The following is a 14,799-nucleotide window of genomic DNA, read 5'->3' on the forward strand; positions in this document are numbered from 1 at the left end:
CTATGCCATCTCCATATTAAGACCAGTCAATGGGCCAGTTCTCCAGCTGGTGTAAATCACTGTAGCTCCACTGAAGTCAGTGGGTCAGATCCACAGCTGGTATAGATCAGGATAGCTGCACTGAAGTCAATGGACTAGATCCCCAGCTGGTGTCTATCAGGGTAGCACCATTAAATCCAATGGCACTCCTCTGATTTACACCCGTTGGAGAATTACCACCCAGAATAACTCCCTCTCAAGCCCAAAGAGGAGGGGGTGGGCCATGGCAAATGCAGCCAATAATCTATTCTGATCCCTTCAGATCAGGCCTGGGCACTGCTCGTCACTTGACCAATACAGAGTAATAGCCATCAGTCCCTGCTCTGATGCATTCAGTATTTATGACAAAACTTCAAGCCCCAGCAATTTGTAAGAGGTGCCAAAAAGCATCCAGCTCTCAGTGCTTTGAAAATATAAAAATCAGAATCATGGTTCAAAATAATGTATGTTTTTATTCATAGAAATGCAATATAAATATTTCCCACTGCAATGATTGCAAGGTACATTTTAATACTGAACACAGGCCAAGGAACATGTTATGTAAGGACTGAAATGGAGCCGAAAACAACAGCAGGACTCAGTTAGAATCAACAGCAAAGGGATTATGTGAAAACCAACATGGCACATTTCCCTCAGTGAGACCCAGCTGTGCCATCAATGTGAGGGTATTCTCTGGGCTGCCCAGATCCACGCCCACACAATCTTCCCAATCCAGAGGGTCCAGTCCTGAAATGCACTGGCACTGAAATGTGGGTGTGATGATTCCCACCCTCCCAATGGAGATGGTGGTTTATTCTCGCATGGTCTTTCCTGCTGCCACATCCAACTCCATGTAAACAACCTATTGGAGAGGGGGCAGAAATGCCAGCTACAGAGTGAGATATCCGCTCACTCATCCCAGGGGCACTGCATTGGCTGCAGGGACCTACACCTGATTTACAGCAGGGTGAGAAGAGAATCAGCCCCAGTGGGCCAGAGCCTTGGCTGGTGTAAATCAGTGTAGCTCCATTGAAGTCAACTGGCCAGATCCCCACCTGGTGTAAATCAGCTTAGCTCTGTGGAGATCAACAGATCACCTCCCCCGCTGGCATAAATCAGCACAGACCCATGGGAATCAATGGGTGAGGTCTCGAGCTGGTGTAAATCAGCATAGCTCCATTGAAGTCAATGGGCCAACTCCTTGAATGCATGAACCAATCTCACTCCAGTGAAATCAATGATGCCACATTAATTTACACCGGCTGAGGATCTGGCCCAGTGTTTCTGATGGCCCAGTCCTATGAGGACCTGAGCACCTCCTGCCTGCTGTGGGGTCACCCTCAAGGGTGCTCAGAAGCTGACAGAACTGGGTCCCTGTGTAGGTCTGGTCCCACTTTCACTGACACTGGTGTAAGGCCAGAGTGACACCACAGAAGTCACTGGAGTTAGGCCAGTGTGCGAGCAGAATTGCTCTACATGCCTGTATGCTGCACTGAGCCAGGCAGCATGGGGTGCAGGTGGGCGTGGGGAAGATTTACCTGTATCATGGGAAGGAACAGAATCAGATGTCGCTTATCAAATATTGTTAAAAGATGAAATGCAGGAAGATCCATCCAAAGCCTTGAAAATGCCACTGTTGATTTCCTTAGCAAACACTCTCAGCATTTAAAATCAGTGCTTAAAAAACCACAATGTTGGGACAAATTACTCCCCCCCCCCCAGCCAGTCATGGGAAAACATGTAAAATGCTAACAGGTGAAGGCCAAAGCAGTCCCAAGATGATTGCCTCTGTTGCCATGGAAACCACAGTTTGATTCCTTCAGGGATTTGCTTAGAGCCTGTGGCTGGCAGAGTGGGTGGAACGTTGAATTTTACACTTTGACGCCTCTCAGGGCCAGTGAGTCACAAGATGACTTGGCTTTGAGCTAATCCCAGCCACCTGCCACCATTAAAAAAGGCCTGTGTTTCCTGAAAGGATGAAGGGCTTGACCAGTCTCCAGGCGTGGTGGAGATGTGCTCTCTCCCTGCATCTCGTTAACGTACACTAGGTTTTTGATTAATGTCGGTGGATACAGTCCCCTGCAGGTTCTGTGCACTCAAGGACCAGTTCCTCAAGCTGCACAGATCTGTCTGATGGCGACAGACCCTGTCTAGCATAATGAGAAGATGCTGCTGAGATTGGGAGGGTCTGTCACTCCACCAGCTAGACAGGAGGCCCCTGACAGTACTGGATGAGGCCCAAATGGCACTGCTCCTGAGGGAGAGAAGAGTGGCCCCGATTGCTGGGAGAGCAGAGCTATTTAAACAATAGGGGTGAGATAACATAGGAAGCCAGGACCCATTAGTATGGTTACAACAAACACACAAATCCCCAGCCAGACCCCTCAGCCCCTGGATGAGAAACACCCTGGTGGCCCTAATGACAGAGAAGTCCCCCATTGCCAAATGGCCTACATTAATTGGCTATGCAGCAGTGGCATGGGAATCGGCCATCACCAAGGGAACAGCTGTCCTCACCGCAGGGTTTCCTTTTGGCTGTGTAAGGTCTACAGTCCCCATTGCTCCAGCCACTGGTGTGGTGCAGGCTCTTCCCAGAAACCTCTCCCCACAGCAATGCTGGCCATGAGTCAGTCAAGTGTCCTGGCGCAGGAGGAGATGTCAGAGTCCGGCTTGCAGGCTGCAGAGTCACTGTTGAAAGCTGGTCCTGAGTGTTGTCTTTGACTAGGTCTTACCAGGCTGGAACACAAGGGCTATTTCAGGATCATTTCCCTGTCCGGAGCACCTGAGTGAGGTAGGACTGTCTCTTCTGCACCTCCTGGCCCAACTGCTCTTTCAGCGAGTTCACCTGGGGAGCATGGGGCCATTACGACTACGGAGAGGCAAGGTAATACTTCCCCATGGGGCTGTACAGGGATCTTCCTTATGAGGCCTGGGCATCTCCCCAAGGGAATACTGAGGCAGAAAATAATATCCTCCCCAGACCTGCCCTGTGAGTCTGATTCCTGTGGCCCTGCCCTCTGGCACTGCATGGCAGGGGTGAGAGGCTCTGAGATCAGAATTGTGCCACCCAAATGTACAGCTCCCCTTGGCAGTAGACACTTCACCAGCCATAGCACCCCACTCTGCCCCACCAGCCCCAGTGTTGCCTGATGAGGCCTCTGCATGAGCTCACTCAAACCTGGTGCCCAATGGTGCCTGCACCAGCAGCCAGGGCATGGCCTCCCCAGTGGCTCCTTTTAAGGATGTTGTGTGCCTATCCCCTCTACCTGATCCTCTAAGACCCTGACACGCTGCTTGTGGGATCTCTCCCGGGACTCCAGGGACCATTCAGCCTGGAGCTGGGTGCTACGCAGCCTCTCCGTCTCCAGCTCCATCAGGCGCTGGGCATGTGCCCGTTCCATCTCTGTGATCGGGGCCTATCACAGAAACATAGGGCAAAGCATCAGCCAAATCCCGCTGGAATCGTGTACTGGGCCATTGGGCAGTGCAGGACAAAGGCCTGGACCCAGACGCTCCTTGTCTTTAGCCTTCCCTCAGGTCATTTCCACAGTGCTGAGCTACCACCATCCATTTCCAACAGCCACGCGGGGCTCTGGTACCCGTGTGTGGGCTCACAAAGAGCCATTTCCCCCTTTAATGACTCTGCACCATTCACATGGTGCCGGACCCTTAGCTCCCCTGTGCTAGCTGCAGACAGGTCCCTGCCCTCTCTCGAAGGACCCCTTCCAGGGTGTGGGCCAGCATGTGGACACCTGCTCCCCAGGCTCCTTCACAGCTGCCTGGACCCTGTCGAAGAGCTGAGTGTCTAGGCTGCAGTGCACCGTGTCCTGCCTTCCTGTCCCTGGATCCCCTCACTTCTCAGAGATACTGTGTCCAAACAGCACCGTGTTCCGCCAGATCTGCTCTCTGGGGAACTCCACATGGAGGGCAGCAGGCTGGGGGGTGAGGAGAACTGGCCTTTGTCAGCGCCTCTGCCTGCACCCAGGCCACAGGACCCCATGCACGCCATCTCCTAGCCAGGGGAGCCAGGACATAGATTAGAGCCCCCTGCAGGGACAGAGAGACTTTCCCTGCCCTAACAGGAACCAGAAGATCTCCTCACTCCACTAGGCCTGGAAACGGGGAGACCCCTTTCCTGGGCACCTGGCCTTCTCCTCCCCAGGCATGGAACTGGGGAGGAAGAAGTTTCCTGGGCAGAGCCTCCTCCCAGCAGGCACCTTCCAAGACCCTGGCCACAGATGATGCCATGGGTTACGGCTTCCTTTGGCTGGGACTCCAAGCATCCTTTGGACTCTGCTGAGCTCCTGTTTGCTCTACTTACCCCCTGCCTGGCCTGCTTCCCTCTTCCTGTGCCCCCTGTGCTCCTCTCTCTCCCTTTTCCTACTCCCATGAGCCTTCATCTCATCTCCTCACCCCAGGGCAGAGTAACCCTCTAAAGGGCCACCATTTCCTGTGACAAACCACTGTTACCAGTGGACTGACCTGCAGTGGCTGATTCTGTCTCAGGGTGTCCTCCACCTCCTGGCGCAGACAGCTCAGTGACAGGTCCAGCTGCTTCTTCTCTGCACTGAACCACATGGCATTGTCTTCTTTCCTGAACATCTCCCGTTCTGCCTGCAAGGACAAGTCGCATGGCAGGGACCTTCACCTCCTTTCTGGCACGCACATTGCTCAACAGCTCCCAGTGGGCTGGGATTTTCAAAGTCTTGGGCTGATTTTCAAAACAGTTCCACTGCACCCCTGAAAACCTGGCCCTACCAGCTGGCACACATAGCTGGCACACATAGCTGGCTTTGGCTGCCTGGAGCTGGCATGCTCACTGAAGCCAGGGTACCTTCTAGAGTGTCTGCTTGCTGAGTTCATCATTACAGCAACAGCTAGCGACCCATCCCAATCTAAACAGACAACTCAGAGAAAAGGTGCAGAATAGAAACTGACGGACAGAGAGGGAAAGTGACTCATCCAAGGTTACTAGCAGATGCAGGGCTAGGACCCAGATCCCCTGCCTCCCAGTCCAGTACTCTTCCCACTGGACCATCCCAATACCTATGAGAACAGCTGCATCAAGATGTGGAACTGAGGCAGAGGACTTCTCTGTCTCCCAGGATTCTGTGCTGTGGGTGAGGGTAGTGTGGGGCAGACCTCCTTCATCAGAGGGCAGAGTGACAGCAGAGGAATCTTGGGAGGGAAACAAGGGAGTCACTGGAGGCAATGCTGAGGGAGCAGTCTGAGGGGGAGGGTGGTTCCAGAAGCAAGGGAGCAGCCATGTCAAAGGGCATATGTAGATTGAGAAGGAAAGGAGGGTAGCGAAGCACTGGAATGGGTTATCTAGGGAGGTGGTGGAATCTCCATCCTTAGAGGTTTTTAAGGCCCAGCTTGACAAAGCCCTGGCTGGGATGATTTAGTTGGGGATTGGTCCTGCTTTGAGCAGGGGGTTGGACTAGATGACCCCCAGAGGTCTCTTCCAACCCTGATATTCTATGATTCTATGACAGAGATGGAGAGGAGACCTTGAGACCTGGCTAAGAAGAAGCCGGGGATACCCTGGGGAGGGAAAAGCCAGTGGAGTAGAAAGGGCAGAGCCCAGGCCGTGGGAAGAGACAGCACATCTGAGGTGTTTGGAGGAAAAGGCAGGTGGGATCAGGAGAGAGGCAGAGTGGGGGAAAGACCCCAGGAGGCAGAGAAGGACTCAGCATGATGGGATGGGGGGAAGCAGTGGGATGAGGTGGATTGTGAGGAAGGCTGAGGGTTTGCAGCTGAAATGGGGACACCACGCAGGTCATTTTTCAGTGGAAGAAAGAGCTGTCAGGGACTGGCCTCACAGCCCAGAGCTCTAGACACAAATCAACTTCTTGGCAGTTTGTTGAGGTCTGAGGGGCCCTTGGGCAGGCGAGACCAGCAGTGGAGCAGAGCCGCATGAGCCAGGACAGTGCAGTGAATACCTCTCCTCCAGCAGCACTTTCAGTATCTGTGCACACAATGCACAAAGGTGGGCCAGGAAGGACCGCGCTGCAGCGCTGAGCTCCCGAAGGGCACAACCATCTCCAGGGCAGCATCTGGAGGCTGGGCATGGCATGGTGGTACAAGAAGGGCTGTGTCTAGAACCCCCAGCTGTGAGAAAGTCCCATAAGGCCCAGCGCTTGGGCAATGCTCTGTGTGGAGCCTGCTGGCTGGTCTGAGGCCTTTGTTACCAGCAGTCCCTGCCCTGCATGAACAGATAAAAGCCTCCAAATAACCAAAGCAGGCCTGTCTCTTTAAAAAACAATGAGCGTCTCCTGGAAGAAAATGTTAAAAGGAGAAGAGAAGAAAGCAAAATCCAAAATAAATAAACGGCCACATCCGGATTTCCCCTCCTGAGACGCTACTCAAAGCTACTCAGGGGTTTTATGAGTTCGATATGAATTACCCTCCCTGGCCATTTACAGCTGATCTTCTGGAACTCATTAGCTATCCTCTCCCGCCCCCCAGCCCAGGGGAAGAGGTTGAGCACAGGGAATAAAGGGGCACCATGTAAAAGCTATTTCATGCTTGCTGAGACTCTCATACAGCCTGTAATGTTGCTTTTCCACAACAGAAAAATATCACATTTCCCTTCATCCTAGTTTCTGCAGCTAGAAAATTCATTAAGATGCCTGATGGACAATCCCTATTCAGTGCCAAGCTCAACCAGCAAAGGCATACCTGGCTTTCCTGCCTCTCTGGCAGATCCAGAGCAGAACATTTCCTAGCCTCTCCCTCTGGGAGCACATGTTTTCAAGGATCCCAGTTCATGCATTCTCTGCTAGCTAACACTAAGACATTAGACAACAAAACATACTTTTATATAGAATTCTTTACAGAGAGCCCCACCAAACCCTCTGCAGGGGGAACTGGATAGCTCAAAGGGTGAGTAATGGCCTCTAGTGTCTTGTACTTCTAGAATGATGGTTTGAACTCAACCAGGATCAGCTGTGATCTAGAGAGAGATGAGAGAGTCCAGCCTCAACAAAGTAACTTATCTGCATAATTCTCACCCTGGAACACAAAGCTCTACTAATGTTGCAGGTCAAGATGGCCCCAAATCCAGGTGTTCTCTACCCCAACAGCTGTCTAGTGACAGTGGTCCTTCCTTCTCCAAGGGTGCAACCCAGCTGCATTGAAGAGGGCTGCTCTTGGAGTGGCTTCCACAGCAAGAAATATTATTGCTTGATTGGATTGTTTTTCCTTTCCTTGCTGATATTTCTTGGGATTTCGAATGCAAACCCCAGGGGGTTTGATCATTATAACAACTTCTTTAACACCGAAAGGGCCCAACTAGGACATGCTGGGAACAGCTACAGCAGTGAAAAGGAGCAAGCAAAGACAGCGAAGCTGACATGTTGAAGTCATGCATGCTGCCCACTAACACATCTGCACATACCTTTTCCCCTTCTCCATCCAAAGGTTGCTTGGCTCCACCTCTGGAGTGAGAACCAGGATTGACAATTCAACAGAATGCTATGCAAATGTTCAAAAGGAGCCTGCTGCTGGATTGCAACATTAGGATAGTCTTGCAGAGTTACTGGACTGTATTGATGATTCCTTCTTCCCTAGGAATCTTACTGCTTGGAATTTGATCATTCATGACAAATGAAGTTCAATTTAAAATGTCTGAAATGATCTTTGAGGAGGATTTCAGTTCTCCCATATTTTCATTTCTTGTGTAGTGTTTGTATAATCATCCTGCAACAGAGAGCAAATCTTCCTTGGAGATCAACAGGCAGCCCCAGGGAAGCACTGCACTCTGATGCAGGCACTCACTGGCATTAAACAAGAAAAGTAAAATGCACCAGCTTTCACCATCTTGCTTTTCTTCCTCGACAGCCTAATTTATGCTCCTTCTATGCGCCACTCCCAGGAGTGTGCTGTTGTCACTCAAACAGATCCTAGCCAATTCACTATGGAAGGGGCATAGCTCAGGGGGGGCAGAAGGATTTTTGTGGTTAACACACTGACTTTAGCCTCAGGAACACTGGGTTTGAATCCCAGCTCTGCTATGTGAGATCTAGAGCAAGTCACTTAATCTGTTTTGGTGCCTCAGTTCTCATGGGGATAATGTACCTTCCTTTCTCCCACTCTTTAATTTGTACACTCTTCAGTGAAGCAATTGTCCTTTACAATGGATGAGTACAGCACCCAGCACGATGGAATGCCAGTCTCCTTTGGGACAGAAGGGCACTACTGCAATAATGAGCCATGAACAGTGGACTAATAGTCTTTTAGCCAGCCTTGGAGCTTGTATTATGGAGTGTTGTGTATCTTTTTGACTTTCCTGCACCTTATCTCTGAGGTTGCATAATGGAAACTGGAATGTACTCATGACCAAGAGTGGAAGATACAGTATTCATCACATTCTCCTCTTCTCCCTCCTAGTGCTAATGCAGAACAACTTGATTAGTTCAGTATGGACCTCTGAAATAGATCTCTATCCGACAGTATCACCAGAATTGTACTGGACATTCCCTGGAGCTGGGAAATGCCTTGTGACTTTTGACTCAGAGGAGGATGTTTAAACGACTGTTCGGGAGCTTTGTTTTCACACTGTCCCTTAGAATCCCGATGATGTACCAATGCAATGCAATGTATGCCAACAGGAATTCATCAGATTCAGCAGCTCACTCCCATCCCACAATCGACAACTGATTTTGCAAAAGGAAACCAAACTGATGGCTCTATCCTCTGCAATGCAGCACACCTAAAATCACAACTGCACACACACATGCCCATTTGTGAAGAAAACCAGGACAATGGTCTGACTACCTTGTGTGAATTAAACTCCTTACTACAGTAAATGGAAAGCAGTGACATAGTTAAGGAAACAGCTGTTGGACACGGCCAGAAGTGACTTCCTTTGGGGCAAATTCTGGACCTGATGTAAAGCTCAAGGAGCTGGACTGTATGTTGGGTGTATCTATTGGGTTTCTGGGAACTGGGCGGGTAGAAGCCCGCCTATTGCTAATGGATCCCCCCTCCCCAGCCTAAGGGAGGATCTACAGGTATGTTGGGTGTATCTATTGGGTTTCTGGGAACTGGGCGGGTGGAAGCCTGCCTATTGCTAACGGATCCCCCCCCCAGCCTAAGGGAGGCTCTACAGGTATGTTGGGTGTAGCGTGGTGGTTACCTGCTCCTGCCCTGAGGGGTTTAAAAACAGCCCAGGAGAGGGCTGTGGCTGGGGCAAGAAGCCTGGGCTGATTGGGGAAAGTAGGCTCAGCTGGGGCCATGCCCCAATCAGGCCCAGCTGGCCCCTATAAGAGGCAATGAGCCAGGACAAAGTCAGTCTTTCTCTGCCTATAGAGGGAGATGGGCCTGGCTGCAGGGAGCTAGAGACAGGGTATCTGAGTGCAGCAGGGCTGGGGAGGCTAGACAATGACTGGTAGTAGCCTGATACTGAGGTGAGGTGGGGATAGTGGGTGGGGGTTCCCCTGGGAGGGGAGACCCTGAGAGAAAGGGGTTACTGTAAGAGGGCAGCACACCAGGTAAAGGGGGCAGTGGGTCCAGGGAGGGACATGGGGCCCAACAGCAAGTGATAAAGTGGATAACCGGCCTGCAGGGGGTCCTCTGGGCTGGAAATTGAGCTAATTCCCAGAAGTCAGCAGTAGGAGGCGCCGCAGGGGTGAGTCTGCATGTCTACATTGGGAAGGTCTGGCAGGAAGGAATCCTTCCCCACATCATGGAGATGAACCATGGTAGTTATCTCTGGCCTCCCCTTCTTCAGGAGGAAGAGCCTAGCAGATCTGCACCACTCTTTCCTTGGCTTCCTCCACATACACTGAGAGCTCCCATGGAGCTGTTCTCAGGGGTCCTGGGCCCCCATTCAGGCTCTCCATGTCGACCCCACCCTACACAGTCACCTGATCTGTGACATGGGAGGGGGTTGGAGAGCAGAGGGCGTGTGAATTGCTGACTCTTTCCACTTAATGCTCCTAGCAAAACCTTAATCCACACCCTATAGGACATGCTTGTGTCCAATGCATCAGGTACAGAGTTTATCTGCTAGAGCCGACCTGACCTTTCTCTTATTAGTGACTTTTTCTCTTAAGAGAACTCCAACATCTCCCTACATGTACTGGGCCAACTTGGCTCTAAGTCACACTAGCCTCAGTCAGAGGTAACTCCATGGACTTCAGTGAAGTGACACCAGAGCGCCACAAGTGCGACTGGGAATGCTGAGTATAGACCTGTTCCATCTTTATTACCAGATCTCCACTACTAAGTAACCAAACCCTTAAGCAGTTGCTTCAAACAGGTTCTTTATTGCCTGCTCTGGTCCTATATAGCTCTATAGACACCCTCAATAGAGAAAATGTTAAAAGAAACAGTTCCCCTTTTCTCACCAAGTCCCAGGCTCTGGTACACCTTGTTGGCTAATATCAAGGTATTAATAAAGGGAAATTTTCCTCATCTGTTCATCTTTTTTCTTTGAGATCGTCTAAACTAGTGGTTATTGTTCCTTCCAACCAAATGTTTGGACTGATATAGCAGATCAGAGAGAATTTCCCCCTCCTAATAAAGCCCCAGATCAGAACAGATCTGGGGCATGATTTTTACTCACATTATCCATGCAGTTGCAAGCAAAACACGTGCTCCCTTGTGTATGTAGGCTGTGTGTGCACTTAACACAACTGCATGCATTGGAGAGGTAGTAATGCCTATTTTGCACATGTAGTTACCAACTCTGCATACACTTTTTGGGGTGATGAAACATGCAAATCAAGCACAATTGAATACATTTTTATGATTCCAACTGTGCATTGAATATTGGCTCCTATGCTTCCCTTACACAGTGTTAATGCTACAGCTTGTTGATTTGTAAGGTGCTCTAAATGAGGCACTGGCTGCCACATTAAACAAAGCTATGGATGTCCCCGATGGAGAGGCTATCAGGGCAGTCACCCCTTTCAGGCGGTCACTAACATCTGAACAAGAGCGCCCACTGCTTCCTCTGGCATCTGTGGGGTCAGTTGCATCATTCTACCAGGCAGCTCTCAGCTTCTGTTAAGGTCCAGTTTATTTGAACATACCCTGGAATCACAGGGCCACAGGGCAAGGGCAGCAATGCCAAAGAAACATTCACTTCCAGAGCAGGACAATCTGTTCTGCCAGGGAGAGCAGCTTTAAGCTCTGTCTTCATGGGGACACCCACAGGGGAACCCATGGGGCCATGCTGGCTGCATTGTCCACGTAGAATGAAGCAGGAAGCAAGGCTGCCCTGGGGTTTAGTTTGGCCAATGCCCGATTTGTGAGGCCCTCATGGATTCCTTGAGGGTTCTTGATGCTGGAAAAGGGGAGACGGCTTCTCTGGAGGGACGTGGATGTTCAGCACCAGGATCCCTCAGTCCTGAGCTTCCCTACTTTGCCTCACCAACAAGAGCATGAACCTGCTCCTGGAAAATCACTGGTCGCTGAGCTGGATGGGGTGAAGTCAGACTTGTGGCCAGATTTTTGATCTGCTGAAGGGTCTTTGCAACATTAGGGGAAACATATTCTTAGGGGTCCTGGGGTGACATAGGGGCTGATGGAGCACTTTTAAGCCACCTCCTTGCATGAGGGGCACGGCTCCTGCTGATCCCTGGACAGCACAGTGCCCCCTACTGGCTGCTATTAGCCAGTGTGGTTCACAGAAGCCCAGGCTGGAATAATTTTGAACCGCCTCTGATCTCTTTTGTTTGGAGCTGTCAATATATCAGCAGCACCCAGACTCTGCCCAGTTCTGGCAAATCACAGTGAGCTCATGGGCTTCTCTGAATTTACGTCAAATAGAGCCCTTTGCAGCCACGCTCACCTTTCATACCTTGACTGTGCAGATCAAGGCAGAGTGTTGCATTCTGAGACCTGCAGTGCCAGATCCCCAGCTGATGTAAATGGGTGTAGCTCCACTGGGGTCAATGGGCCAGATTCCTAGCTGACATAAATGGGTGTAGTTCTGTTGATGATAATGAGACAGATCCAGGAGTGGCTCCAGGCACCAGCACGCCAAGCGCGTGCCTGGGGCGGCAAGCCACGAGGGGCACTCTGCCGGTTGCCACGAGAGCGGCAGGCAGATTGTCTTCGGCGGCACGCCTGCGGAGGGTCCGCTGGTCCCACGGCTTCAGCGGACCTCCCGCAGGCCTGCCGCCGAATCCGCGGGACTGGGGACCTCCCTCAGGCAAGCCACCGAAGACAGTCTGCCTGACATACATGGGGCGGCAAAATACCTAGAGCCGCCCCTGGACAGATCCCCGGTGGGTGTCAATCAGCATAGCTTCACTGAAGTCAGTGAAAATTGACACCCACTAAGGATCTGGCTGGATGTCTCTGTGGGCTGCCTTGGTGTATCTGAGAGGAGAGTAGCTGCAGGACCCAGGCTGTGTTTGCTCTGCAGCAGCTCATCTCAATCACTTGACAATGGCAGGTTTCTCCACCCCATGCCCTGCCCATCCTTCCTTCTCCTGTGAGGGAAGGTGTCTCCCTTTGCAAGGCATAGTGCCTTCCTTCTCCAAGGCTTCCAGTCAGAGGCCAGTGCTTCACACTCCCTGGCCCAGCTTCTCCTGGTGGAGCACTGCAAACAGCTGGCCTGATGGAGGATCGTCCCAGGGAGGGCATCCTCAGGGGGTGCAGAGTTGACAGAATTGCTCCTATGCCAGCCTACCTCCCTGTGGCCAGGACTGGACATGGTGCCAGGGCATCCTTGCACCCCAGTGATCCACAGCTGTTGCCTAGGCCCCTTCAGACTATTGGCAGCTGGTGCAGGTTAGAGCAGCATGGGATTTATAGTGGGGACCATCCCAAAGCACAGCCAGCCCAGGGTCAGGGGATGTGCAAAAGTGATGCAGTCGACTCAAGTTATGCCATGTGAATCTCATCCGCAGCTGAGGAACTGGGCTGTATGGATATGAATATCAATGGCATGTAGCCATTTCTGGGGTGGAGGAGATGGCCAATCAGCAGACAAGCATGCTGTGTAGCACTGGATGAAAGGGAAAATTTGGCCCTCTGGCAAACCCATTCTCTTATGGAAAGAGCCATGAGATGAAGTCTCACAGCACAGCTGATGCTCACAGCACACAGTAAGGACCTATGATTGCCTCCATCTTTCAGACAGGCAAATGGAGACACAACCCAAGGAGCTGATGTCACTCCCCCACCGTCACCTAGCAAGTCAGTGGCAGAGGAAGGGACAGCACTAAGGAGATCCTGGCTCCCAATCCTGCACTCAGTGCAGACTATGCTAAGGGGACAAACACATCCCATCATCCTCCATCCTCTCTGCAGTGGGTAGCTCAGTCTCTGAGGACATTCAGTCCCTGATATTTTACTCTGGGTCAGTTCCCATGGTATTGCTTCTGCACACAGCTCTATGTGCCATGGTCAAGTTCAGAAACCATCAAACTGGTTGGAAATGAAACAGTAAAAACTGTGAAACCATCAAAAAAGAGAGTTCTGAATAAAAGAATGTGTGTGTGTGTTTGGGGCAGCAGGGAAAAGGAATACCAGCTGATTAAAGAGACAAAAACTTTTAGACACCAATCTTTTTGGGTAGAGGGGTCAAAAGTCAATCTGAAACTACTTGTATTAAATTTAGAAGATGGCTTTAGCACATGGTTTGGATTTTGCTTCCCCCATCACTAGAGCTAATTAGGCCAATCCCAGAGTGCCCTTGCTGATACCTAACACATGCGTGACACAAATTATTCCTTCGAACTGGAATCAGTGCCTCAGAGCTGAACATTAGCCCCCTCTTTAAGCAGGAGAAGAAATCAGGTAGCCAAGAGGCAGGCACATGTATGTGTGTGCATGCGTGTATGCTTGTGCATTTGTGTTTGTGGGAGTTCTGGAGGACAGTACATTTGAACGAAGAGTTTTGAACTCATTATCTGGACTACATTCAAAGAATGTGAGAGCAATAATCATGTACATAAATGCATGTGGTGGGAAGTGACTGGATGAGGGCCAAGAAAACAAAGGTTACTGGAACACACAGCCAGCGCTCTCTCTCTCTCCCACTCACAGGATTTTGCTTGGGCTTTTGTGTTCGCATGGTTGTGTCTATTCCATGTTATGTGACTGTGGGAATGCATAGAGCTTGACTCTCCTCTCTCTCACAGAAGTCTGTCTCCACTCACTTCAACTGGCAGAGAGGGAAGGGAAAGCTCACATCTATACTACACTATGACTCTGGTTCAGGAAAGTGCTTAAGCATGTGCTTGACTTCAGTGGGATTTGAGCACATGCTTAATGTTAAGCAGTGCTTTGCTGAATTGAGATGCTTTCCAGATGCGGGGTCTATATGCATGAATATACATTGTCAGAGGCAAATGTGTGTGTATATCTGTCTAGCTAGAGGCATGACTGTGCGCACACATAGACACGACATGATCCAAGGCAAGTGTGTCTATGTACATGATCAGTGGGGTAAATTGGCACAGCTCTCTTGAGTAACAAAGCCAGACTGATTTACACCAGCTGGGGATCTGCTCCCATGTCTGTATGTTGGTGAACATGCACATCTGCACACAAATCAGAATGAAGAAGACAACCCTTTCCCCTCGCACTTCACCTTGTATTCTCACTTAGACTCTTTCTAGATCAGCAGGGTTGCATTTTGCCCTCCCTTTGCACTGGTGAACATGATGATGCAAAGGGCAGGAGAATGCAGAATCAAGCCTGCTCTCTGGATGTATATGCCAGTAAATGCACCACTGGCAGGTTCTCATCACTGGTTTTACTTACTATTTATAGTACAGTAGTGCCCAGAGGTCCTGGCCAAACTCAGGGCCCCGTGTG

General features: G+C 50.7%; 1 protein-coding gene across 1 annotated transcript in view; it reads right to left on the reverse strand.

The window, feature by feature from the left end:
• Positions 1–280: 280 nt before the first annotated feature.
• The window catches only part of CROCC2 (ciliary rootlet coiled-coil, rootletin family member 2), a 139,631-nt gene continuing 125,112 nt past the window's right edge, over positions 281–14,799 (reverse strand). Inside the window, exons 34-36 of the mRNA XM_075068652.1 lie at positions 4,501–4,632; positions 3,285–3,434; positions 281–2,863 (exon numbers count right to left, since the gene is read on the reverse strand). Of these exons, the coding sequence (XP_074924753.1) occupies positions 2,780–2,863; positions 3,285–3,434; positions 4,501–4,632 (366 nt within the window). The 3' untranslated portion in view covers positions 281–2,779. The remainder of the gene's footprint in view (positions 2,864–3,284; positions 3,435–4,500; positions 4,633–14,799) is intronic.

The sequence above is a fragment of the Chelonoidis abingdonii genome, chromosome 8 (assembly GCF_003597395.2).
Source record: "Chelonoidis abingdonii isolate Lonesome George chromosome 8, CheloAbing_2.0, whole genome shotgun sequence".
NCBI classification, from domain to species: Eukaryota; Metazoa; Chordata; order Testudines; family Testudinidae; genus Chelonoidis; species Chelonoidis abingdonii.